At 44.6% G+C, this 27,262-nt stretch overlaps 3 protein-coding genes across 4 annotated transcripts in view; all 3 read left to right on the forward strand.

Annotated features, from left to right (window-relative positions):
- blot (bloated tubules) overlaps window positions 1–8,160 on the forward strand; it is a 28,616-nt gene extending 20,456 nt beyond the window's left edge. Inside the window, exons 3-6 of the mRNA XM_070286105.1 lie at window positions 2,178–2,409; window positions 5,570–5,715; window positions 5,775–5,911; window positions 5,988–8,160. Of these exons, the coding sequence (XP_070142206.1) occupies window positions 2,178–2,409; window positions 5,570–5,715; window positions 5,775–5,911; window positions 5,988–7,773 (2,301 nt within the window). The 3' untranslated portion in view covers window positions 7,774–8,160. The remainder of the gene's footprint in view (window positions 1–2,177; window positions 2,410–5,569; window positions 5,716–5,774; window positions 5,912–5,987) is intronic.
- A 7,722-nt stretch (window positions 8,161–15,882) lies between these two features.
- On the forward strand, window positions 15,883–27,231 carry LOC108077473 (uncharacterized). 2 transcript variants are annotated; one of them, XM_070285770.1, is made up of 4 exons: window positions 16,018–16,071; window positions 23,669–23,803; window positions 24,469–24,873; window positions 24,997–27,231. In XM_070285770.1, exons 3-4 carry the CDS (start codon window positions 24,724–24,726, stop codon window positions 27,157–27,159), a joined length of 2,313 nt encoding a protein of 770 aa, XP_070141871.1. In that variant the 5' UTR covers window positions 16,018–16,071; window positions 23,669–23,803; window positions 24,469–24,723; the 3' UTR covers window positions 27,160–27,231. The 2 variants fall into 2 exon arrangements, with proteins under 2 accessions (XP_070141870.1, XP_070141871.1); XM_070285769.1 differs by lacking the exon at window positions 23,669–23,803 and having other exon boundaries at window positions 15,883–16,071.
- LOC108077474 (uncharacterized) lies at window positions 16,858–22,919 on the forward strand. The gene is made up of 3 exons (XM_017170793.3): window positions 16,858–17,044; window positions 20,203–20,271; window positions 20,334–22,919. Exons 1-3 carry the CDS (start codon window positions 17,042–17,044, stop codon window positions 22,599–22,601), a joined length of 2,340 nt encoding a protein of 779 aa, XP_017026282.3. The 5' UTR covers window positions 16,858–17,041; the 3' UTR covers window positions 22,602–22,919.
- Window positions 27,232–27,262: the final 31 nt, after the last annotated feature.

Raw genomic sequence — 27,262 nt, forward strand, 5'->3', positions numbered from 1 at the left:
AAATGCAAGAAAATGACAAGTTCTTCTGCACCTACAAGCAATACAAAGTCTGTCCCAAGATGGAAATACCAACGACTAAGTATCTAGCCGACTATCTGTACGTGGTGCACGAGGATGTTCCCTTCCGATACTATCGAAAAGTAAGTGGGGACTTTATGGCCATTAGGGGAGGGCCATCATGCATGATATGGCATATGATATATGCCCCTATAACGCTCGTCATCTGCACGCTCATAAACTCTGAATGCCGCTCCGCTGGGCTATATATACTATGTATGTTATACTATGCCTGTGTGCGTGTAATTTTTTGTTTACATTTTCACCGTGCGGTTTTCGCTTTATTAACTGCGTTTACCTGGGCGTCACGTTGTTACCGCTCCACCTTTGGGTGATGCTGATGCTGGCCGATGTTACCCTCGGCTCTCTTGAATGAATTTCACTTAAAAGCACTGGCTAACGATTAGTGGTACCCTGTAGGTACCATGTAGGTTCTGGGGAGTATAGCTTGGTTTGTGGATTTAATAAGATTTTAATAAGATTTACTTTTAATATATGGTTCGGTATAGGAATCTATGATAAGCTTCCTTACCTTAAATAAATTTAATTTATTATAAGAACAAACTTATTATAGAAAGTAAAGTTGTCTGAAAGAACAATAACACTTTCATTTAATGGCTTAAAGTACTTTTTGAAAGTTCTAATTGTAATTTATTTATAATTTAGTAAAAGAGTGAAATCAGAACAAGTGAAAGAAATGCAATCTGTGCTTATATTTCTAATGCCTAATTTCTAAAGGCACTTTACGAGGTATTCCTGTAGTTGTTAGACCACAAATAGCTTTTTGTTCGTTTTATTATATATCTTTTTTCCCGCTTTGAAAGCAACCAAAGTTTAGACTGTTGTTAGTGGCTTTGGTGTATTTTTTGCGGGCGCACATCTAATGGGCTTATGCTGTACATTTTGCAGATGACTTATTAGAGCCATGAACGAATTTTGGTCGTCGCTTAATAAGATCTCCCGTAAGGGTCGCCGTACCCGGGCACTTTCTTTTGTCGCTCACTGTGAGCAAATACAAAGAACTAAGACGGAGGGGAAACTCGGAGCTCGAGGAATATGAGTCGTAAGACAAATAAACAGAAAGCAAAATTGTGTAATTAATGAAAATAAAGCGAAGCATAGCGAAATTACACAAGTCGAAAGCGGAAGTGCCGGAAATGGCGGCTACACTCGTAGCTCTGTAGGTGTATCTTTTTGTTTTTGATTTTTATTTTGATTTTTATTTTCTGTTTGTTTTTGTTTGATGTCGGCGGATGCGGCAGCTGTGACTGTGACTGCGAATGCCGCTATTTGCCTGAGTTACCTGCAAAAAGCAAACCCAACTGTCATCAGCTGAGCAAATTTTTGGGTGGCATTTTTAGAAAAACTAGCTTCCTCTTACTTTCTTTGCATGGGAAAGAAAATATTATTTGTGAAATTAGGCTCAAAGGTTGCTGAATATAAGATTTAATTGATTTCCAATTTATTCTTAGATATCTTCAAATATTAGTTAATTATAATAATATTAGACGTACCAGTTTCCCTTTTATTTTGTTTTAAAATTTCAAGAAACAAGTTTGTAAATCATATTCATACACAATAAGGGGAGTGACTTTACCATTTAAATTTATACTGCAAATCAATCAAACATAATCTCTTGGTCTTAAAACATAGGAGTCTTTGTTAAAGACAGTCACATCCACTCATAAAATACACAGAAAACAAGAAGTATAAACAAGAAAATATTAAAATTGAACTATGTTCAAAATAATTTTTAAACTTGTTTAGCTCTATGGATACCTTGATATTCAAGGATCTCGAAACCCGCATAAATAGTCTCTAGGTCCATCCAGGAGTTTCCCCGGATAGCTATGGGCCATATTGGCCTATATGTGGCCCCTCGAGGGCCGTCCGGACTAACCTAACCTAACCTAGCTTTATGAATGTTCTACTTATCTTATAAAATTATTGTATATTATTAGTCATAAGCTAGAATAGGGATTAAGTATTTTCTATTCGAATTTAAATCCTATTAAACATTAATATAGGCATAGAAATATTAAAATCAATTTTCATTGGGTTGCATAAAATGAAAACTGATATTGACTTATATTTTATTAATTAATTCCCTTCTATTTCAGACGAAATGCTCTGTGTTCCGTGGGCTCGTGCTCTGCCTGTGCCTGAACCTGAGCTATGCCAATGTGGTCCGCTTCCCACGTGAGCTGGATCGCTACGGATCGGCGTACCTTGTGCCCTACGTGGTGTTGCTGTTTCTAGTCGGCCTGCCCATGATCCTGCTGGAGATTTCCGTAGGCCAGTTCTTGGGCCAGGGAGCGGCGCATACCTGGCGGGCCTCGCCCATCTTCAAAGGTGAGTCGGGCAACCAAAAATTAATAATTAAATGTACTTTAGCTTAGGGATTCAAAGCCCCGCGAGAACTTTTTTGAGTGTGCCAATCAGGGCGAGTGAGAGGGAGCAACAGGTGTTGCATACTTTTCGGCGGGCAACAGGTGCACAGAAGGGCGCAGCAGTGAACTGTGAACGCCTCGTGGGGACATTTGGGGGTGACCGGAAAAGCTGCAGCTTTTTGCATCCCCCATTGCAGGATGCAGAGCTTCGGCGAAAGCTCTTGGATAGCCGAGTGCGTTGTTGCACTTGTGCACCTTGCGATTCCCAAGTCGCTGTTCCGCGTGGCGTTGCATAAATAGCCGCATCGCCAGGACCTTAATCGGGCGGTCGCGCATTCCGCAGCAACGACGGTTGGACACATCCCGTCTCATCCCCCACTCTCTCGAATTGTGTCCGTTGGTAGCCGAAGTTACGATTGCAAAAACTTTCGTCATCCCTCTCTCACTCTCTGAAGCAAAAACAAAGCCAGGAGCACAGGAGCAACTAAAGCAAATAAAACAGAAAATGAGCAGGAAAAAGCAAAATCAACAACAGCAAAAGTCTAAAACATATAAATACGAAAATCACGAATCGAAAAGATAAATGACAAAAAGAGAACAAAAAATATCAGACCAAAAGTATATCAATGCAAACAAAAAAATCTAAAAAATACACATAAAAAATACTACAAAAAGAGAAGACTAAACTTAAATGTGACCTAGTAGATAAAATCATCATCGTGTTATCAGGACGACCGTAAAAAATCTATGAAAAATCGCAAAAAAAAATATTAAAACCGCAAAATGCATTGGTGTGTGTGTCCCGTTCGTGTAATCGCTGGCGCGCCACGCCCCCCAGCCCCTTACATCCGCCACCTCATCCCGGAATCCAGGATGCGCCGCCAACCATCCGCCACCCCGGGACCAAAGCCCAGGACCACATCTCTCTCTCACCCCGCCGAGGACCTACCATCCTCCTCCTCTCAGCGGTGTCCAACAGTGTCCGTCCCAGTTTGCGGGGCAGAAGGGCGAATCGTTGGGCGGCGGCAGGACTACTCACAGGACATCCAGTAAAATCGTCGCCGCTAACTGAATAACAACAAATTGAAAATCGAACTCTGCCGCCCGCCGGCGCCCCCTCTGCCAAAGAGCTACGCGATTTGGGGCGGGGCTGGACCGGACCGGCAGCGGAAGTATGGAAATGGATGCGGAAGCGGAATCGAAAACGGAAAACGGGCAGCGGCAGAACGGAAACAGGAAAATGCGGGTGGCTGCGGTGTGGGTCGGGGAACACGGGCGCGTCCACAAAAAATAACCATAGAGACGTTTAAGGCAAATTCTAAATGAACAAAAGTATAAACCAAAAACAATTGTAACGAGAAACAAACGAATTCAAAAATGAGCAATATGAGAACAAACAACTAATAATGGCAAAAAGCAAAAACGACAACTGCAAATTACGACACAACACCTTCGAAAAGACCTCAGTAATAATATAAAGTAAAAACACCAACAACAAAAACACGTGAATGCTTGGTGGCTGCAAAGGAATGCCTTCGTTGTATCGCCCTTTTTTGTCATTTGGTGGATAATCATTAAATTTAGTTAAGAGGTTTTATTTTAATTACAAATAAATGTTCAAGGGCTGTTTAATATAAGATTAACTAAGGAAATATATTAGCTAGCTAATTACCAGAACGAGAAGGGAATAAGAGTTTGAGCAATAAATTTATTAATTCAGGAAGAACACCTGTGGATATGAGAAGCTTATTAAGTAAACTAATTACCGTCAATAAAACGCTTTTGGGTTTCCTAGTTAGCTTCGAAAAATGTGAATATCTTACTGAAAGATATGTAAAATTATTAAAGGCACCTAGGCGTATGAGTAATATATTAGGGAAACTCATTATCACCTTTAAAATGGCTAATATTATTTTAGTAATGGCCTACAATTGTTATAATATACGTAAAATGTAATTGCCTATTAAGGAATATCTCCAAAAAGCATATGTAAAAAATATCTCATATTAGGAAGGACACCTATGCGTATGAGCAATTTATTTAGGAAACTCATTACCGCCATTCATATTCATTCATATTTTTCCTAGTTTATGACCTTTAATAAATCCGAATAATGTGAAACAAGTGTCTATAAAGGAATATCTTAAAAAAAATAAGACAAGACAATTATGCGCCTTTTAACACCTAAATAAAACTTATAAAAAAGGCCGAAGGCAATTGTTAAATTTATTTCAAGACACTGACGTCTGCTCGTACATATTTCATTGTGAAATCAGCAAGCTCGTTGAGTGAAGAGCGGTTTCACGAGTGAGTGGAGCTTAGCCTATAATTACGATAAATGTGGAAAATGATTCGTGGCACGTGCTGATTGCTTATTACCAGCAACGAATCCGAATGAATGAGCACAGAACGCTGATTTTTTGCTCCTTCACCTTTTTGCAATGTATGAAAAACGGTGCCTGTAACGGAGACCAACAGATACAAACACAAACAGAAAGCTCATAAGCATTAAGAGGAAGTGTAAAGTTGTAGACAAAACGGAGGCCATCAAAAAATACGGTTACTACCAATTAAAATATTTTATTCATATTTTTTAAAGCCACCAAACACACACCAAACCCTAAAAAACCTTTAAAATCCAAATTATTGCTGTATTTTGAACAATTATCAATGTCATCTTGGGGTAGTTCCCCCCATCAATTTACAATACAAATTAACAGCTTTTGGGTGTGTTTTTAAGGTCAAATCGATCTGGTTTGGCGAATAGTTTTTCAATGGTAGTCGCAGACGCAGAATGTGTTATAAATGTAAATGTAAAAATCTCGTTCTCATTTATAACTAGTTTTCACTTGAGCTCTTTTCAAATGAATGCTTTTTGGTCTGGCTTTGGTTTTTTATGAATTTCGCCATTTAAATGACAAAAGTAATTTAATTAGCTGAGCTCCTCCTCTTCCGCTCTTTTGTGGTCTGCTGGCGAGGTGAGATTTGTGTTTTATACCTTGAGCAGAACAAAAAGAGTTTCAGGATATGGATTTGAGATTGTAACGGAAAGGTCCTAGCTGAATATGAGATTTTTCTTACCGATTTAAATATTTAATAATAATATTTTTCTCCATTTTCAGGAGCCTGCATTGTCAGTCGCTTTGCCTCGTGGCTCTCGGCCATTTGGGTGTCCTTGCAGGCCGTGCTGGCACTGGCCTACATCGGGATGTTCGCCTCCAATGACCTGCCATTCCGGGAGTGCGCCGGACCCGTGAAGCTGCGAATGGTGTGTACTTCTTTTCTCCTCAAGCAAACCAGCTTCATGTCTCAATTTCTCCTCCGCAGAGTGGCTACCTTCTGATGGGCACCAGTGGACAGGAGTGCCTGCAGCAGACCTTCCTCACGCCCTTCTGGCGTAATCCATTATACTTTGGCCTGCTGGCAGCGGGTCTGATAGGTCTCTGGATAGTGGTAATGCTGTGGTAAGAAAACTGACTTACAAACTTATTATATATTCCAATAGAATCAATAGCTAATCATCTTTATCTTCCAAAACAGCACCCACAATGCCAAGATCCTGCGGCGAAGCATCTTCGTCTACGGGTTGAGTGGCCTGCTCCTGCTGTGCACCCTCACCGGCTGGGAGGTGCGCAACTCCTTCAGCCGCCACTACTTCCCGGAACTGTGGGGCTTCGACGCCAGCCTGCTGGCCGAGAGCAACATTTGGTTCAACGCCCTGATGCAGGTGCTCTTCTCGGTCAACTGCGGCTTTGGGGCACTGCCCATGGTGACGGGCAAGTTCCTGTACAAGGGTGACGCTGTGAGGACCTCGGTGGTGTACCTCTGCTTCAACCTGCTGATCAACGCCATCGCCGTGACGCTGTTCATGGTTCAATTCGATCTGTCGGCGAATGGTTACCAGAACATGGAGGAGCTGAAGCCCCTGACTGCCATCTACGACCGGGTGCTCAACGGCTCCAAGGAGGGCGACAGCCAACTGCTCCAGCACCTGGTGCCCTCGTTGATCTATGTTCTAGTGATCCTCGCTGCCATGGTATCCATCACGGTGGCGGTGTACACCTCGACGCGGCTCGTGCCACGACGACCCAACTACGTGATCTGCCTGATCGGACTCGTAGTGGCAGTGATGTCCTTTGCCGCGCCCAAGTTCCTCATCGCCCGCGTGCTGGATTCGCGACTGGTCGGTACCATGGTGGTGACGGCCCTAGTGTTCGAGCTGATTGCCATAACCTGGATCTACGGGGCGAAGAACATCTACACCGATCTGGAGTTTTCCATCGGCCGGCCCATCTTCCGCGTGTGGATGTGGCTGTGGGTGACGTGTCCAGCCGTGCTCACGGGGATCCTGGTGTGGTGGTGTGCGGACGACGACCAGTACGACCTGCTGGCCGAGTACCTGCCTCGCTGGGCCCCAATCCTCTTCGTATTAGCCGTGATCCTGATCATAGCCTGCGTGCAGATCTTCCGGCAGGTGGAGTACAACTTCTTCGGCATGATCTGCGAGGCCTCCAAGCCGGCTAAGGAGTGGGGACCTGCGGATCCGCTGGCGCGGCACTCCTGGAAGCAGTGGCGTTCGGTGTGTCAGGATACGGGTCGTCGAGACTTCACCCTGCGCCGACGAGGCACCCGCGATTACACGCACTCGATCAAGAAGGGCCAGTACTCGAGTGCCGCGAAGTACGGAGTCCAAAACGGCAATGGCGGCGGCGGTGGTCAGACCCAAACCCAGATGCACCAGCAGCACTGGAAGTCCTCCACGCCCGGCAACAGCTCGCCCAACTACAGCGGCTCCATGTTCGGGGACTCGGCCATCGAGGAGGACATCAGTGTGGACAAGTTCCCGGGCATCACGCAGCAGCAATACGTGCCCTTCCAGGCGAGCAGTGACACCAAGTCCAACAGCAGGTACTCCCAGCGAATGCGCCAGACTGCCCAGCCCCAGACTCAGATCCGACCGCCGCCCAGGGAGTCGGTGGAGAAGCACCGCGAGGTGGTCTACATACGTCGCCTGTCCGACGGAGGCAGTGGAAACGGTGGACACGCCACCAGAATAGAGATTTCGCCCTCCAACGAGTCGATTACCTATGGTAACGGCAAGAGCAGTCACCTCCCCTCCGCGGCCATGTCCCGCAATCCGCTGGGACGTTCCACGGGTTGCCTGGCGGCTCCTGTCCAGCCGCCGCCGCCCAGTGTCCATGTGAAGCGGTCGGCCAGTTCCGTGGTCAATGTGAATTCGCACAAGCTGCCGCCGGGAGGAGCCGGTGACCACATCTGCTGGCGCAAGTTCAACGTCAACCCGCAGGAGTACTCCACAGAGCTGTGAGACTGGCCGGTCGGCAGGAGAAGGAAACGAAGCATTCACATTCAAAAAGACTTGTTGCATCCAAAACAAACGTATCTGTATCTGTAATCCGTATTCACCTAGTTGTAAGCCACGAGTAATGAAGCATGTCCATACGGAAAGTGTATCTTCTAGTTGCGAGCTGTACATAGAGCATCCCTAGATATAGTTCTACGATCTAGTTCCTTAGCTTAAGTCGATGAATGAAACCAACCATGAAATGTAGCAATTGAATTAACCGTAGCCCTAAGTAACATACATAGTCCTTAGTCCGCTGACCCGCTGTCCTATCCATTGTAAAGTTACACTGAAACACAACGATTTCGAAAACGATCTTATGTAATAAATAGTACGATTAGTAAATTATGATCGACACTGTGTGTGTTTCTGTCCGAATTTTATGGCTATTAAATATTAAAGTTCGGGTATTTATCAAGTCGGGTGCTAAATTTGTTTCCTAATCACGGAACGTTCTTGCTTAAATATCTCAAGCGGGCAATCGGGTTCCAGAATTTTTTAAGGAACCAGAATTTCAATTAGCATACATGCTAGAACATGATCGGTGGATCGTGTCAGATGCTTCTGCCGCCGCTAACTACCAAAATCCAGCTCCAAATTTATATATTCCGCTATTTTGAGCTATAAATTTTGGAAACAAATTTGCACAAAATGGTTTCGCGAACGAGATTTGTATTTTGGCAAGTGAACTTCCTACGATGGCAATTAAAATTGGCAAGAATCTCTTTCTTCTGGGAGCCTGTAGAGCAAGTTATGCTGACGCAATTGAAATCGAAAGCCGATGAAGTCAGTTTCAGTTTCATTTTCAGTTGTGCTTAATTTATCGATTTTTCGATTATGATTACCGTTATCTCAATGGATTTTGTCTTCGAATATATCAATGATTCGGATGTTATAGGTAGCGCTTTGTCTAGATTAATATTCAGATTCCTGGCTTTTGTTCAGCTTGAATACTGGTCATGTGAAGGCCTAAGATTCATTTTATTATTTAAGCTTATTCACTTGTTATTCATATTTCAAAATGGCCATTGTGGATTTTATAGATTTATATTTAACAAGACAAGTCAGTAGGATTTTATTATATTTTAGAAAAAGGTTTTTGTTTGCTTTGTTTAAGATATTTGTAAAATATATTTAATAGATATTATGACGAAGATTAGATATTTCAGGAGGAAAAATATAGAAATTAAATTATAAAAGTGGCTAAAGTAAAATTAAAATTGGTTAGAATTTTTTGTTTCAGTGCAATGCAAGTGGTAAGTACATCGCTGCTATTGATGTCAATGGGTAATTTTATTTTAGATTAGTTTCTCCGCATGCTTAAACTATTTTTAACCTGAGACATATATTGGTTCGTATTTAAAAGACTTATTATTCTTATTTTTCAACAATCTTTCTAAATTATTATGAAGCCTTGGTATTTAACAACAATGTAAGCTAGAAATAAATTTAACTTGAAATGGCAGATGCAACATTTTACTTTCTGTGTTTAAAGAAGAATATTAATCATTCAACGCAATGTTTTATTCTCTGCTGAAAAGGTCACCTGTTCTAAAATTACATTTTGATTTGAAAGTGTTTCTAAGATGTGCCGCAAACATATTTTTACTACTTACTAATTATTCTAGTCAACTGAGAGATTTATGGAGCCGTGAAAAGGAAAATTGAGCAATTACAAGTTAATTTGCATCGAAAATGTGATAGATTCTCGAGGCGAATTAATAGCGCTAAAGAAGTGCGAAGTTCGACCATTAAGTGGTCAGTCAATGGCTGTTTTGGCCACTTCTGAGCTGATTCCAGCTCTTGTTCGGCTCGCAGAGGGGGGCCTTGAATGGGGCATATCGAATGGATGAACAAGCGTGTGATGTATGGCTCGAGTTAATCGATTCCACATAGAAATATAGTTTGGCCGACGCGCAGAACTGCATGGCGGTGTGCGGCTCCCATGGCGGAGTGTCCATCATTAAGGCAGTCACTAAAATGCTAATCGATGCTCAGCAGGTACAAGTGGCTATGTTTGTATCTCTCACTATACATATGTGTGTATTTGGGTATATCTTGGCTGTGGTCTTCTTCCTCTGCTTTGCATAATACCCACACACAAACACGGACACTGAGCCAGAGCCAGAGCTAGAGTTGGTGCTGGCCACAAACTATTTTGTGGCCGAAGCAGCCACGAATCTTGTATTACCAGCTGACGTATTTGCTAACTGATGAATTTTATACAAATTTGATACACTCGAGGTGAACTTGATTCGGTTTGTTGTCTTATGTTTTCGGATAGAAGCATCTATGTCTAAATGTATCTCCGTGCAGAAGCAGCGGCAGCGGCAGCGGCAGCAGCAGCGCCGCAACGAGTTTTGTTCGCGGTTTTAGTTTTTATATGAAAATTCAAATTAAAGCTAATAAATACTTAGGCGTTCATTGTGGCTCTGGCCCGCCGAACTTTATCTGAAATTCATTAGAAAACTGGTCCATCTAACCTTCGAGTCGAGAAGATGCCACCGAGCGGGGACTGGACGGGGACTTCACACTGATTGACGTCTGCGGATTGCATAATACAATTAAGTTGGCGCTAAACGCCTGAGAGGCGATGTCAATCCGAGTTAATGCCGCCAATGACACGCAAGGATAGCCGAGGATTATCCGGCGCGGAGTTACCGGATTAAGGAGCGATTTCCAGTCAAGGCCCAGCAAGGCGGAACTCCCAGTATTTCACATGGAATACCCACAAATCAAAAGTCTCGCCGAAAATTAATGGCCAACTGTGAGAAACACGGCCTTTTGGGCGCCTTCGCATCTGCAGAACGGTGTTCGTGGCTCCCAGCAATCACACACTTCTCTCCAGACATCGATAAATTAATAATATAAAAAGTATATACAGTATTTATGGGCTCTGACCAGTGCGTCAGTGTGTGAGGCCTTATACAGCCTCTTCTTGAATCAAATTGATATTGGCAAAAGCTACATGAGGTCGAAGAGGGAATACTCTTCAAGTACAGTCAGGGAGATCTCTTTACAATTAAATATATAAAAAATGTGCACATTAAGTAGACTATTACAAATTAATATTTAAGATATTTACATTATTTTGTAAAGTATTTTTATAATATTTCCAAGACCCATAGGTATGACCAAGTTCAAAGTTATTTTCCTCTCCTTAAAAGTGTTTTCTTCTAAAACTAGCCCAAAATAAATGTTAATTTTAACGTTTCATAATATGGATTAATTAAAGAACTTCCTATAGAATAAATTCAAACAAAAAAGCCACCTATTCCCCTGTAAGACAAAGGGTGTGTTTGTCAAGAAAAAAACAGGAAAATTTGCATGTCTGACTTTTAATTTGGATTTTCGGGCGTAGAATCGCCGCTGTCAAAAGTGGTCTGCCTACAAGATTTAAGTAAATGGCTATGTATTATTAGCTGGGACGAACCAGTTGGCTTTTGAAACGAAATGAGATGAGGCGATATAACCAGTTGGCCGCAGCTCCCAGTCCCCCGGTCAAAAACAAATGAATTTTATTCGAAATTAATTTTTGGCTTGTGTTTTTATTTAGCTGACCGGCCACAGATTTTGGCCAATCCGTGTAGAATTTAACCACGTCCACAGCGATGGCTTAAAGCCTGAAAGCCTGATCTGTAGCTCCAATTCATACATTATATTTATCTCATTTGTGAATATAATTTTGGGGCCCGAACAGCCTTGTGGTTGTCGACGCGTGTGGCTGCTCCAATTTCTGACTGTATTTGCACTCCAAAATCGTATATGGTAGCCCCAAGTGGGCTAATTTACCGCCGGAGATGGCAGAGGTGAAGTGCACTCTCGAGATGGCCATTAATCAGCCAGCTCTCAAGTTCCATTTCGGGCACCTTCCGTTTTGACCCACGGAGCTTTTGAGTCGCGAGATGAACTTGAGACAAGGTGACGCCTCAAGTGAATAATTAGCTTAATTTTGGATTAGCCTAATCGTGGAGAAACTAACGATATTAATATCGGAATATCGAATTAAATAAGGGGCTTTGTATCGATAACAATATATCAGTGGTGAATCAATAGGAATTTGTAGGGATACTGATGATAATCGATTAAAAATTAAAGGATCCCATGCTTAGACAGAGAAGTTTGTTTTAAAAATCAGCAGAAAATCGAAGATTGAAATATTCATTAAAATTCGATATTTTTCGATAAAAATCGATGTACAATATATATACCGAAACGATTAAAACATTTTTATAAATGACAATGAAATCCTTGGTTTTAAAATTGGTTTTTATTTATTTCTTTCGATAAATTTGATTTTAAAAACTCCATTTATTTTGCCACCACTATCCTAATTAACTGATCCCCTACTGATCTAAGCCTGATTAATGATAAATCTTTTACAAGACATGTGTTGTAAGATTCTGGTTTACCGCCGCACTTTCGCTTTAAAAGGCCAGGCCAGTTTGTTAAACTTTCAAGGGTCACTCGGTTATGTAATGGCCCGAGCCCAGATTCTGTGGAACTGGTTTTGCCACCAGTAGTGGCCAGGTCCCAGCAGCTGCCAGCTCCAGCTCCAGCTCCCTCGAGGTGACCCTCGACGGTTCCCAAAAATTGAATGGGTGGCGTTTCATTTAGCGCGACAAGGATTCCAATGGCAATGGCCCGCTATTGTGGCCCATAAATTGCTGGCCAGAAACTGGTTAACGCTCTCGCCTGCCGGTGTCCTTGATAAGGCTTATTAATATTTTTTTGTTGTTTCTGGGTCTTTGGCGGGGAAAAACACGTTTTTATTCGCACCGCACCGCCGCCTTTAATTTTGAGTCAAGCTCAATCGCTGCAGGTTTATTTTTTTATTTTTTGTTTCAAGTAAATTTCACAGATCTTAAATGAATTTCAAACGCCATTTATCCATCGGCCGGGGAATATCCATTAACTAAGTGCCGTTAACGAGTTGTTTATGCGATCTGCTGAACCCGAATGTTAACAATTATTCAATGGCCGTGCAAACATTTTACATTTTGTCGCAATCATATTCATAAATTTACGGGCCAAGCTAACTGTACTTTTTATTGTTTAAACAAATACGAGCCAGAACATGTTTTGGCGCAATTCATTTAATTTTTATCGCCCGATCTAAATCAATTTAAGGTGAATGTTTCACAGATCATTGCGGCGATAACTCAACTTTTATTTATACGCGAGCAGCAGAGTCTTAATCGATATTGAATATATTGTGTCAAGCTGACAAATTAAGTCTATTAGGTGTGTTTTATTTCCAAGGACATTCGTCTGAATTTATTCTAATTTTAACCTGAAAGATTTGAATTTTTAGTTATTTGTGGCTAAGATTAAATCAAAATAAATCTATTTAGATTGAAAACTACTTGAAGGAAAATATATTTTCTGCCATTTTAGATTTTATTAAATATTATCTTTACCTTATATCGGTATCAAAATTAAAGAGATTGTAAGTGGAGCTTATCTTATAATTTATGCCTCCATAAAATATGCCTGAATTTAAACTTGAAAAGCTTTATGATGCTTATGAATAATTTATTCGTTTAATTAAATCAAAAAGCCATAATTTATGAAACAAATCTATGTAATTATTGTACTCATTAATTTGTTAATGCCATATAGAATTTAATATTTTTTTATTCTTGTCCTTACCTTTTTTAAAACTTTCCATTTCGCTGTTTCGCATGTTGTAAAATTCAGATAGAGCCTTCCATAAAACTTTATATATATCTCTACTTCCTAGACCAGAATTCCAAGCCAAATATAAAACTGAAACCAAAAGAACAAAACGAAAAATAGCTAAATAAAGTGGGAAACTAGTTAGTCCGGGTCCGACGTTTGTTTGGACCGCAGATTTACATAAATATAAATCTTAAGCAGAAAACAATATAGTCCGCCTTGACTGAAGCTGTGTAGAATTTTTGTGAGAGACGCGAACAAATGCGTTATGTATAGGGATAAATTTGCATAAATCATAAGCACAATTAACGATGTTTCGGCGCTTGTTCTTTCCGAACTGCTGACGCAGGTGACGTGACATTTGACTCTGAAATTTATACGATCCCCTCAGCGACAAGATCCGCGAAATTTGAATAAAACCACGCACTCTGAGATATTGTCCAAATCCCCGCCTTCTCCTCCTCATGCTCCATTCAGAGATGCGTGAATCTTCTGGGTGGGAAGAGAGTCATCGGCCTCCTAATAAATATTCAGTGGCGACTCTTTCATCTGCCTTTGCCAGCGAACACTTTTCATTAGCCGATTTGCGGCTGAATTATATACAATTCAAGATATATCTACTATGTATCTTTCGGTGTCTCCTCGAGACTTGATTTCAATTTTAATGGCCCGTGCGTGAGGGTATTTAATTTGGTCTGGGATTAGATAAGCCTCTGTGGTCTCTACCTGAATGGGTAGAAGCTTTATAGAAACTGTTCTAGGCAGCCTGAATGGAGCTTATAAAAAGAGTTTTTGTTACGTTTTTAAATGCTAATATCATACATCCTTAAATATTCACAAATAATTAAATAAACTACTTAGATCTAATCTTTCTCAATTTCTAAATTCTCTAGTTTTGACAGTAGTTTTTAAGGAGTCCAAGTCAAATGTCAATGTAAGATTCTAAAATTACTCTCCACAAAAACTGTGTTAACATTTAAGCCCCTTAAAAATGCTCAGCACTAAGGTATAAAATTCCACCAAAAAACTACACAAAAAAACCAAAAGAAATAGCTTTGCAAACAAAATTAAATATTTGTTTACAAAAATGCTGGATTTTGGCAGAAGTATTTTTTGTTGGAAGAAAAACTGCAGTAAACTTTGTGATTTATGTTTACCTTCTACTCTTGGGTTTTCTGATGATTCAGTTCAGGCCAGTTGACTCTATCAGATACCATTAACAAGACAGTGTTGGCAACGCCATTCGGAAATAGCTCCAAGATGAGATCTTTGTCGGTGATAAAGCTGAAAGCGAATCTAAATATCATATTCATGATTTCCGCACCCGGAGACAAAGGCGAGGAATATTCGAATAAAAAACCCCTCTAAAACTACTTCTAGATCCACAACAATATCTTGAATTCTGCTGAGGAGTAACCGGTTCAGAATGCGGCTAAGAACGAGCGCAAGTCATGGACTTCACTCGTCCTTCGTCGGAGTCCAAAATCTCAATCGATTCTCGCTTGAAAACAATTGTTGAATAATCACTTGCTGCAATGTCCGATGATGCGACAAAATAAGGCTTTTCCATGCTGGCAAAAATAGAAAAATCAAAGGGGGAAAAATAATAAAAACAACGAAGACGCTTCAGTTATCCGCAATGACAAATTTGAAATGTCAGCAGTCGTCGTCAAGTGTCATTGCCTTTGGCGTTCGCTTCGGCGGGGATGTGCGAAGCAAGTTATGACCCGAAAAGGTGGCCAGCCGGAGGTTTCTCACCGCCGGATTGTGCAATAAACGGCCGCCGAGAATTAATTGTTCCACCGTCCACTAAGTGGGGTGACTTCCGTCTGAGTTATAGTACATCTTTTAGTGAGAGATTCTAGCATTAGCAGACCCTGAACGGCTGACCACGCACCTCTGGCCTCTGGAAAGAGTTCAAAGTCATACTTCTATTTTGGGCCGGCCGGGCTCATGACTCCGTCCCGTCAGTGGGTGTCACTCTGATTGGTTCATTAAAAGCTTGGCGTGACTTCGAAAATTAATAAATTCTAGTTATTATAAACGAAATGCGACGAAATACAAACTGCAGGCGATGACAAACGCTGGCGAAACCCGTTTGGGTGTCGCTCGAAGAATGCAGCTTCTTCGCAAGATCGCGCCGATCGCGGATTGCTGTTCGCAGATCGCAGATCGCCGAGTTGTGTGCGTTTAAAGGTCATTCGTTCGGAGGAGTCAGAGATGAGTCGAGCTGAGATGCGCCGAGATGAGCCTACCTTAACATTCAACTCCAGCTGCTGACCCCATACGCATTGGGCCTTTTTGGCCCAGTCAACCGGTTCAATTTTCCACACCCGGAGAAAAAGTGTGACTTTTAAGCGAAAAGTGTTGGAACTAAAAACAGTTTCAGATCAATATTAGAAAACAAAAATATGAGGTTGTTATTTAAATACATTTTTAAGGCTAATAAAGGTTCAAAATATTTACTTGCCTTAAATTTTAATAAACAATATTTTGTTTTTAGTGTCAATAAATAGAAATTATGAATAAATAAAAGTTTCATAGCTTGGAAGCATTTTCAAATTATAATGAGTACATTTTTGGGTAAGTTACGTTCGACTCAATAAATAAAATATTTTTCTCTTAGTGCATACCCCTGCACTGCATGTGTAGGCCTGGGGACCTGACCGCGTCTGGGTAATTGCCATTAGCCAACGCCTGATGATGATCTCGCTGCTCCCGAGTCTTATTTGCCTTGGCAAGCTTCGATGGGAGCCTTGACTTGGCTTGGCTCGCAGCGCGCATCTCTCGGCTGTCGCGCAGCGGCGATTGATGAAATTTCGGTGGCTCAGCGGCTCGGTAGCTGGCCGGGGGACCCAATTTACCAAGTTTACCAAATCTACCGCCGAATGTACCAAATCGGCCAAATTAAACGCTGCACGACAACGTGTTTAACACTCGCCAAAGAGACTTCTGCCAAAATTATTTGCTGGCTAAGTAGAAATGCCAATAAGAGCGGGCGCTGGCCACCGGTTGCTCGCTGCCTGTCTTCTGCCATAATTGCTGGGCCGCACTTCGATCTACTAGGTGCTTTTGTTTTAGCCATGTTATCTGGCTGTTAACTCACAAACATCAAACACAAACAACTCAGACTGGTTGGCTGGCCTGGTCAGCCAGTCTGAGCCTCGGTCGCCGTCGCGGTCGCTGTCGACTTCGCAGTTGGCGCATCTTCATCTGGCCAAAACGCTTTCGATTTCGGCTTTTTGGCCGAGTGTTAACAGCTGTCGCCCAGGTGAAGACGCCGCTGCCAGCGCCGACAGCGGGCGGGCAGATGCTGCGTCCGAGTATATATAGAAAATCTACACGTTTTGATGCTTTAGTTGGTATTCCACACTCGACCTAGAAGTTAAACCAACTTAGCTTGGCATCGATCAAATTCAATCGCCCATTGAATTTGATACGATCGGTCGCGTCTTCACCTCTTCCTCCTCCACGTCCGCCAGGATTAAGCGCACGCACCAGCAAAGGATTACCCAATACAACAGCCACTCGTAGCAGTCCGAAAGTGTACACCATGGTAACCGAACCCAGTTCCCAGTTCTCAGTTCCCCGTCCAATCTAACGTAATCTCTGCCCCAAAACGAACAATGATCGTGTGCAAAGTGCAACAAGAAAAATATACTGAAACAAGTGTCCCTCTCGGTGTGAAGACAAACAAGACATTTCGCAAAAGGAAACAGTGGGAAGCACAGGGAAAAACTATCAGTTATTGAAGCTTGAAAAATATCTATCAAATCAAGAGAGTAAACATACAAAAGTTTGCCAATTAAGAGATCCTAAAATCACGTAACAAAGTCTTGAGTTTTTAAAATATAAATGTATTTTAATATGTGTTAAATTGATAATCAAAATATATTCCACAACCTTAAGAATTCAGTCGTTAATTTTTGCGATTTAAAAACAGTTTAAATATGTTTTAAAAGCAAAGGATTTATTTTCTTTGTAAGATATATATGTAAATATTTTTTTAACGAGTAACTATGATTTAACGAGTTTTTTGAAGATTTAATTACTTAAAGTTTGTCGCTAAATATGATAATGTTGAATTATATTTTGCAATGACATTTTTCTACATATTAAAACTAAACTTTGTGTATTCTATATTCTATATCTAATATATTTTTTTTTTATTAAAAGATCTGTAAAATCTTAAAACCATTTAAAATTGCAAAAAAATAAGCCTAAAATTTGATATCTATAATATTTAAATTACAAATAATGGATACAGTTATGCATTATTTGGAAAGAACAAAATATGAAACCATAAATATATCTTTACCGTATAATTATTATTCAAGCAACTTTTGGAATAATATAAATCTTATAACAAATATTTCGTTGCCTAAATTAATTTCCAAAGTCTAACAGTCATCTTCTACCTTTCCTTTAACATTATAGTCTTCTTTACTTATAATAGCAAAAATGTATGTTACATTTTGTGGGCACTGTCTGTGGTTTTTCCCCTGTGCACTCAAGGGCCACACAAATTTCCCGCAAGAGCACCGCAAACAGCAAGAAAAAGCAAATAAATTGCCAAAGCGACTGCAGTTCCAATTCAATCGCCATCTATTTGCATTTCACATTTCGACGAGGGTCCAGTTTTGGTCCAGACCGGGGCTATCTCAGTCCCGCTGACCAGCTGCCCACCAGTTGACATTTAAGCCAGCGGATCTGTATCTGTATCTTTGTACTCTGTACCCCCGTAGCTCTGTATCTGTTGAGCAAGTGCCATCGGGTGCAATGTTACGCATACGCCGTGGTGGCCGCCCACGGTGTCCACGTCCGACTGCTTGAATCGCCTTGGCCATTTGCGTATTAAGTCATTAGGATGGACCAGCTGCATGTGCATTCTGGCATTCGGGCTGCCGTTTCTATGTCAGCATTGACATGGCTGAAGATGAAATTAAAACTTGTTTTGTTTTTTCCATAATTTTCGCTTTTGCTTCTGACATTTGCGAGTGGCAATTTGCGATTGGCGTAATTAGGTAAAGAGCCATAAAAACGTTTGCCTTAAGTCATATTCTAGATGCTGCCATTGAGGGCGGCGACAATGTTGCCGAAGAACAGCTGTAAGGGTTATTCACAGGTGCTAAATCTCTCTCACAGGTTGGCAGAGTCTCTCACAGTTTTGGACCAATTTAATTGCCCCGAAGTTTTGGCATTGAGGCTCTGCCCTCGAAGCGGTGTGAATCGGATTAATTAGTCGCCAATTAGCATAATGAACAGCCAAGGGAAACCGGGTTACTTCAACTTTTGGTAGAAATAATATGTATTTTATATAGTCCTTTCACTTTCTCGGCTTTCAGACTCCTCGCTACCTGCCATAAGTCAAACCCGATTTGTCTCTCGAATTCCTAAGCGAAATTGTGATATTTGAAACGAGTTAGAACAGCCAAAAGTTCAGGTTCATTAGCATAAATTATTTTAAATCATTTACATACAAAAGTCAAATATTTCTCGAAATTAGCAAACACTCGGAGGCGCTCGAGCACATATAATAAAGGAAAAAGAAGACAATGTAGTCCCAGCCGCATTTGGAGGTAGTGGCTATAATCTAACAGATTTGGTTATAAACGACACCCGAGGCAGACTCTTTTTTATGGCGGTGCGTATGCTAATTTCGGCAGGCGACTTCAGATTTTCTCACTAGTTTTATGGCCCGTCTTGGCTGATTATTATATAATCATGGCTAGAACGGGTCTCGCCGGATCCGGGCCGGTTTCTGGCATAATCGGCTATTTATAAAACCCACGAAAATTCTCCTCCGACAGCTATCGACTGCCCAATTAATTGAGCTCATCGACCAGCGATGAGCACTTTCATTAACTAGCGATGACCTTGCCGAAACTGCGGCGACAAAAATGCAAATGAACTCGCCTCGTCGGAAGCCATAATTCAGGGGCTGCTTCCTCGACTCCAGAGCGCGTATTTATCTCTTGTCTGCATTAGCATTGTGTTTCAATCGAGCCAATCTGCAAATTTACAACGGCCTGACCTAGAGATGCTAATGCCTGTCAAAGTTGAATGTCTGTGTTAACATTTCGGGTGATTTTCAATGCATTATGCTAATGCGGCGTCTGCGACCGATCTCTGGCTGAACTTTACCACAGTTTTGAACTGCAGGCCATCGGCGTTGGGGTCGGTGATGGACTCGGATTTTAACTTGGAGTTGGTGTTGGAGATGAAGATGAAGATGGAGATATAGTGTCGGAACCGGGCCAAGTTGCCACGAAGCGTGAAGAGGCGATTAGCCTAGAAGGCGATCGATTAGTCGCAATCACATTGTTAGAGCCAGTCGTTAATCTTGCCACCTTCAAAACAGCAATAAAGCCATCCACCTGCACTAGAAATTAATGCAGCCAACAAGGTTTCTTAAAAACGAAACAGATCCTAGGGATAAAAAGACATTCTCTGCGAAATATACTACTCCTTTATAGACATGAAATTACCTTAAAAGAGATAATAAAAAATATACATTAAGAATGATTGATGAAGATACTGCTAATAGAAGAAGAAAATTAAATGTGATGATAATAATAATTTATTAATTCAAAGAATAAACTTAAATAATTAGCACTCGTATTAAAGCAAGATTATAATCGTTTTTGGCGTGATTACATATTGGTTCATAAATTTAAATAGAAATATTAAAGTCTTGTTTCCTCTTCTCCACAGAGAAGTGCACTGTTCGTCGTGGCGCTTTGCGCTGTGGCTCTGGCCACCGCATCGGCCGACACCCATGAGGTAAGAGATTCTAAGCTCTGTCCCAGATCCTCCAGCAACTCATTCCTCGCCCCAACTTACAGCGTAAAACTCGTGCCGCCGAGGGATACTTCTACCCGGAGCCCAAAGTGCCGTTCGAGCTGCCGCCTCGCACCACCTCCCCACCTCCCACCAGGCCGCCCACTCGGCCACCCACTCCTCCCCCGACCAGGCCACCCACTCGTCCTCCGACGAGGCCGCCACCCACTTACTTGCCGCCCACCAACAAGCCTCTGCCGCCGGTGACCACCCGTGCTCCGCCACCACCGCCGCCACCAAGGACTCCTCCTCCAACCAGGCCACCAACTCGGCCCCCAACCACCCGTCCCCCGGCAACTTACCTGCCGCCCACCAACAAGCCACTGCCGCCAGTGACCACTCGTCGCCCGACTCCTCCTCCACCACCAAGGACCACCCAACGGCCGACCACTCCGGCTCCAACCTACTTGCCGCCCACGAACAAGCCTCTGCCGCCAGTGACCACCCGTGCTCCCCCACCACCGCCGCCACCAAGGACTCCTCCTCCAACCAGGCCACCAACTCGGCCACCAACCACCCGTCCCCCGGCAACTTACCTGCCGCCTACCAACAAGCCACTGCCGCCAGTGACCACTCGTCGCCCGACGCCGCCTCCTACCAGGCCACCGCCGCCTCCTACCCGCGCTTCGACTCCGGCTCCCACCTATCTGCCGCCCACGAACAAGCCGCTGCCTCCAGTGACCACCCGTGCTCCAGTGCGCACCACTCAGCCTCCCACGAGGCCACCAACGAGGCCACCAACTCGTCCTCCAACCAGGCCGCCAACCACCTATCTGCCACCCCCAACTGTGCGCACCACTCAGCCCACTAGACCACCAACTCGTCCTCCAACCAGGCCACCAACCACCTACCTGCCACCCCCGACTGTGCGCACCACGCGTCCTCCTCCCCCACCAACTCGCCCCCCGACTGCGCCGCCCACCACCCGTAGGCTGACCACACCGGCTCCTACTTACCTGCCACCTACCAACAAGCCCCTGCCGCCAGTGACCACTCGTGCCACGACCCGTGCTCCAGTGCGCACCACTCAGCCACCTACCAGGCCGCCAACTCGCCCTCCCACTCGTCCACCAACCCGCCCTCCCACTCGTCCCCCAACCACATACCTGCCACCTCCGACTGTGCGCACCACCCGTCCTCCTCCACCACCCACCCGTCCACCAACCCTTCCCCCAACCCGTCCCCCAACCCGTGCATCCACTCCCGCTCCCACATACCTGCCACCCACCAACAAGCCTCTGCCGCCAGTGACCACTCGTGCTCCTGTGCGCACCACACAGCCACCTACCAGACCACCAACCCGCCCACCCACTCCTCCTCCCACAAGGCCACCCACTCGTCCCCCAACACGCCCACCAACACCTCCTCCCACTTACCTGCCCCCCGTGACGGTTCGTACCACTCGTCCTCCGCCACCACCCACCAAGCCACCAACTCGTCCTCCCACGAGGGCCACCCAGCCACCCACTAGGCCACCAACCAAGCCTCCTACCAGGCCACCGCCGCCTCCTACCCGCGCTTCGACCCCCGCTCCCACTTATCTGCCGCCCACGAACAAGCCACTGCCCCCAGTGACCACCCGTGCTCCAGTGCGTACCACTCAGCCGCCCACGAGGCCACCAACTCGTCCCCCAACTCGTCCCCCAACCAGGCCGCCAACCACCTATCTGCCACCCCCAACTGTGCGCACCACCCAGCCCACTAGGCCACCAACTCGTCCTCCTACCAGGCCACCAACCACCTACCTGCCACCCCCAACTGTGCGCACCACGCGTCCTCCTCCCCCACCAACTCGCCCCCCGACCGCGCCTCCAACCACCCGTAGGCTGACCACCCCCGCCCCCACCTATCTGCCGCCCACCAACAAGCCCCTGCCTCCAGTGACCACTCGTGCCACGACCCGTGCTCCAGTGCGCACCACTCAGCCACCTACCAGGCCGCCAACTCGCCCTCCCACTCGTCCCCCAACCACGTACCTGCCACCCCCGACTGTGCGCACCACGCGCCCGCCGCCACCACCCACTCGCCCACCCACTCGTCCCCCAACCCGTCCTCCCACTCCCCCACCCACGTACCTGCCCCCAGTCACCACCCGTGCGACCCGCCCGCCACCACCGCCCACCGTGAGGACCACTCCTTACGTGCCACGCCCCACTGTGAGGACGACACAGTATGTGCCACCGGTGACCGTGAGGACCACCCCCTACGTGCCTCAGACCACCAAGCACCAGGGCTACCAGTACCCTCCCCCCAGCATCCCCTTCGAGTTCTAGGGCGATGAGGTGCTCCCCCCTCCGTCTCCGTCTCCGTCTAGCATCGCAGTAGCAGGCACTTGTCCAGGGCTAGATTGGTCTAGTCATACTCGTACAGTCTAACGTCACACGATCACGAGTCCGGAAGGACGACACCTGTTTGTTTTTATTTTATTTTTGTAATGTAATTAATGCCTGCCCGCACAGTCAGGGATCGCTGGCTGGAGGGCAGTACCAGTACCAGTACGGCTCGTACAGCTAACAGTCTCTATCCAACTCTTGCTATGTTCTATGTTACCACGCTACGATCGATGGGCGCCGTCGCCTGTGACGGGCGCCAGCTCAAGACTATATAGCTCTATATTACGATTAAATAAACCCTTTATTCGGATTGCTGAAACCTGAACAATAAAATAAGTTTTTCGAATATATTCAAGCGTTTTTAATTGGTGGAATTATTGAGTTTTGAACCCACATATATCGTAAGCTTAACCTATAGTTAAGTTTTTATTTTGTCCTCCAGTTTTATTTATTTAATATTTAAATATATGAGTTTCCTGCATGGTTAATAATTAAATTATAAAATATTTAAGAAGGTTATCCGCTGAAGTTTAAAGAAAATTTACAATCCTTTTAAGTAACTACGTAATCATTAATTGTTATATACAATTTTAAACATGAACTTTGAAGTTAAGTTTTAAACCTACAAATATCGTAAGGTGAACTTCTAGTTAAGTTTTTAATTTGACTTTCAGTTTTATTTATTTAATTTTTAAAAATATAAGAGTTTCCTGCCTGGTTACAAATTAAATTATAACACTTTTAAGAAAGTTATCACTTGAAGTTTACATAAATTTAACCACACGATTCAATTTTAATCATAATTTTAAAATTTAATTCCAATTCTAAAGCTTCCCCTTTTCACTTCACTTGCATTGCTGAAACGCATAACAATAAAATAAGTTTTTGTCAGCTGGGAAGCGGGAGAAATTGTGGCATTTATTTTGATTTCTATAAACCTCAACAATAAAATACATATTTAAAGTATTTCCAACCATTTTCCTTTCCGTTTTTTCTTCCGACAACAGGGAAATGGGAGCATATCATGTCCGGGAGATCTGGTGCTCTTGTTAGCCACACACGTCTTTGGGTAGTTTTCATGCAACTCGGTTTTTACGACTATGCTAAGGAGTTTGTTGCTCAAAGGCAATAAAACGTTGAAGGTGCAGGTTAAGACCATAAACATTGACATTCACTTTTAATCTCTGCTGGTTAACACAATAATGAGGATGTAAAACGGGTGACGTTTTTCGTTGCTAATTATATTTACATTTAACAAGGACTAGAGAAAATATTTTCGTAAAAGGAAACTAGAAACAAACGGTATTTCCAGGTTTTAAATTTTAACTTCTGGTTAAGTATTGAGATTATGTTTCTTTTAAAATAATAAGAACACTAGCTGGGAATAAATTTATAGGTAAAAAAACAAAAAAATCGCAAATAAAATGTCTAAGTTATGAATTTTATCCTTAGGGTTTTTAATTTTTCTTATAATAACTTTACTTAAAAACGTATTTATTAAACAATAAATTCAAACAATTAAAACTAATTATGTAATTCTGGTTATTTCTAGTTAATATATTCTTAAAAAAATAAATTGCTTTACTTAATGCTGTTCTTCGAATTCTGAAACTATTTCTCAAGCTAATTTTCCTTTTCACTGGTTCTATACAGAACCCTTAAATTAGAATCCATTAAAATGCCCCTGTCAGAGCATAACCACTTCGGATTTATTGCCTTCGCCTTGCAATTTCTAGTTACTTCGCTGCGATCTTCAGATTTTCATGGTCAATGCGTTTTTTAATATCTCTTTCTTTTCCACTCAAAGCCTCGCAGCACGAATTCGCCTGAGCAATTAATTTATTTGTCTGCAGTCGGCCGTTTTGCTTTCGCAGCCAAACTCTATCAAACTTTCTAATTAAGCTGTTGCACTTGCGCTCCGGCGATATAATCGCTGCTTTTTAGGCGCCGCCAGCGCCCGGCTGCACTCAGTCATCGCCACGATCCGCGATGTGGCAGAGGCCCGTGTCCACATTCACCCAGCGATAGGCAAGCCGAGCGGTCCCGATTCGGAGACCTCAAGATGTCCATGACGCCAGCCCCAAGACAACGACAAGGAAAAGGACAAGGACAAGGAGACAGGGACACCAGAAGTGAAACCCGGTCCAGGCTGGATCAAGGATCTAACAGCGGCGGGCGGCAGATAATGGGTCTGATCCTGGGTTGCACAATTGTGAGTCTATAATCTCTAAAATAACATAGCTTGATCCATCATTAACCCTTTAAACTACTTTAAAATCTAATAAATTATAAACAAAAACTCTCCTCTCTCACAAAACTATCCTCTCCTTGGCAGATGTCTCTCGTGGTAGTCAAGGTCGCCTCCGCAGCCACTCTATATCAGCAGCCACATCTGCTTCAGCAGCAGTCGCAGTCCGTTAACGACATTGAGTCCTCCGTCGAGGAGTCACCGGCCACCAAGGAGTCGGAGCAGTGGGAGCAGTCGGAGAGCGACAGTGATATCGAGAAGATGAGGGCCAAGTTGCAGCAGCTACAGCACGAGCAGCAGCAGCAGTATCTCCGCCAGCAGCAGCACCAGTTGCAGCTGCATCTCCAGCAGATGCAGGCGGTGCAGGGAGCTGGATCGACAGGTGGAGGAGGAGGAGGAGCTGCGGCAGCTGGAGCTGGTGCTGGTGGCGAAACCGCCTACTTATTGGAGCGTGCCGACAGCCAGCTCGCACCCATCTACGGGACGTGGCGCACGAAAGCGCGACGGCAGCCACACGCAACCGCGTCGCACGAACTGGACGACACCCATGTGTACGAGCGTCTGCCGAGGCGTTCGGCGACCATGACGCCTCTAAAGGGGCTGCTGCGTGATCAGATGCCCCGCCCGCCACGTCTCTCCACCCAGGAGATGTCCCAGTTGTCCCTGGGATCACCATCGCCACCGCCCACAACGGCTCTGCTGAGGCGTCAATATTCCGAGACGCCGGGAACCAGGGCTCTGCGAAGTCAGGCTCAGGCACAGACACAGGCACAGAACACACAGGAGGAGTTCAAGCCCAAGCCCTTCCACTTCCCCTACGATGGCCCCCTGCCCGAGCAGTTCACCAAGGGCGAGGCTGTGCGTCCCGAGCTGAACAACATCCAGGACATCCTGCAACACTTGCACATTGGAGGAGGTCTAGGGCCGAGCAAGCTCCCGCCAATGGTGATGATGCCCACGGGCCTGCACATTGCCGGCACCTTCAAGAACCTCAAGTCGAGCGGCATCGGGAACTTCTTCCGCGGCAAGCGGCACAAGAAGCAGATGCAGTTCAGCATCCCGATGGGTCACCTGCCCCTGATGCCCATGGCCATGCCTATGCCCATGTCCATGCAGTGGTATGCTCCCGCGAGCCACCAGCGAGTGGCCATCGACCAGCTGTATCCCTACAAGCCCCGGTCACCGCAGGACGTCAATCTCCTGGCGATGCAGCCAGTAGTGGGCAATGGGAAACCTCTCTCCAAGAACAAGAAAAAGAAGCAGCAGCAGCTGCAACAGCAGTTGTTGGAACACGGCAGCCAGCAACACTTCGTGGCCGATCCTTTTCTGCAGCACTTTGCCCTGAACGCCACCCGGCAGCCGCAACACAAGAGGGTTCCCTTTAAGGTCAACCTGGACATATATCCCGTGCTTCCGCCCTCGCGTCCCGCCTCGGTGCTGCGCCATCCTTTTCAGCAGGAGTATGCTCTGCCCTCGGCAGCTGCCTTGACGGGCACCACGGCGGCGGCCTTCCAGATGGGTCACGGCCAGCATCCTGGCCTCTATCAGCAGACGCCCTTCAAGTTCCCCACGCAGCAGTCCGCCCCAATGGTGTTCCCTGACCAGGCCACCAGGTTCAGCCAGCAGCAGGCCTTGTACCAGCACAAGTTTCCGCCGCCGCTTCCTGACGATAGCATCTACGGACAAGGACAGGGCCATGGTCCGGTGGAGAGCCAAACGAATCCCATCATGCTTCACTTGAACGTGTTTCCCAAGCAGAAGCCAACGGCCACGATTCGTGCCTCCACGAATCCCTTCTACAACCACAACATGCAAAGGAACGCAGTAAACTCGAATGAGCTTCCGCCTCCCAATCCGCCAAGTCCCATTGAGCCAAGACATGCAGTGGGTGGCAACGTCAGTCAGTCCCAGCAACAGCAGTCACATCAAACATCTGTGAATCAAACCCAGCAGCAGCAGAATCAGCTTCCAGCGACCACCAATCGCCCCAGTTCCATTTCCCGCAGCGACCACGTGCCACTTATCGACTTCGAGCATCCAATTGTGGCGGCCGAGCTGCCGGATCGGTCCTCCCTCTCGGGATTCCGGCAGGATCATCACCAACGTTACAGGAAGACGCCCGTCGACGAGCACTATCGCTACGGGAAGAGCGCCAACATCGAGCAGCTGGCGGCAGAGGCCCAGACCGCCTCGCTCTTTCGCTTTCCCGTCGAGGATCTGATACAGTTCCAGGTGGACGATGCCCTCTAACTAACTATAGTTGTACTTAGACTTATGTAGTTAGTGTAGCAATATTACTCCATGACGTCTTCACCTTCCTCTAGCAATTGGTTGGAAGTTTAATGAAAATTAG

Source organism: Drosophila kikkawai, chromosome 3L, assembly GCF_030179895.1.
Source record: "Drosophila kikkawai strain 14028-0561.14 chromosome 3L, DkikHiC1v2, whole genome shotgun sequence".
NCBI lineage: Eukaryota > Metazoa > Arthropoda > Insecta > Diptera > Drosophilidae > Drosophila > Drosophila kikkawai.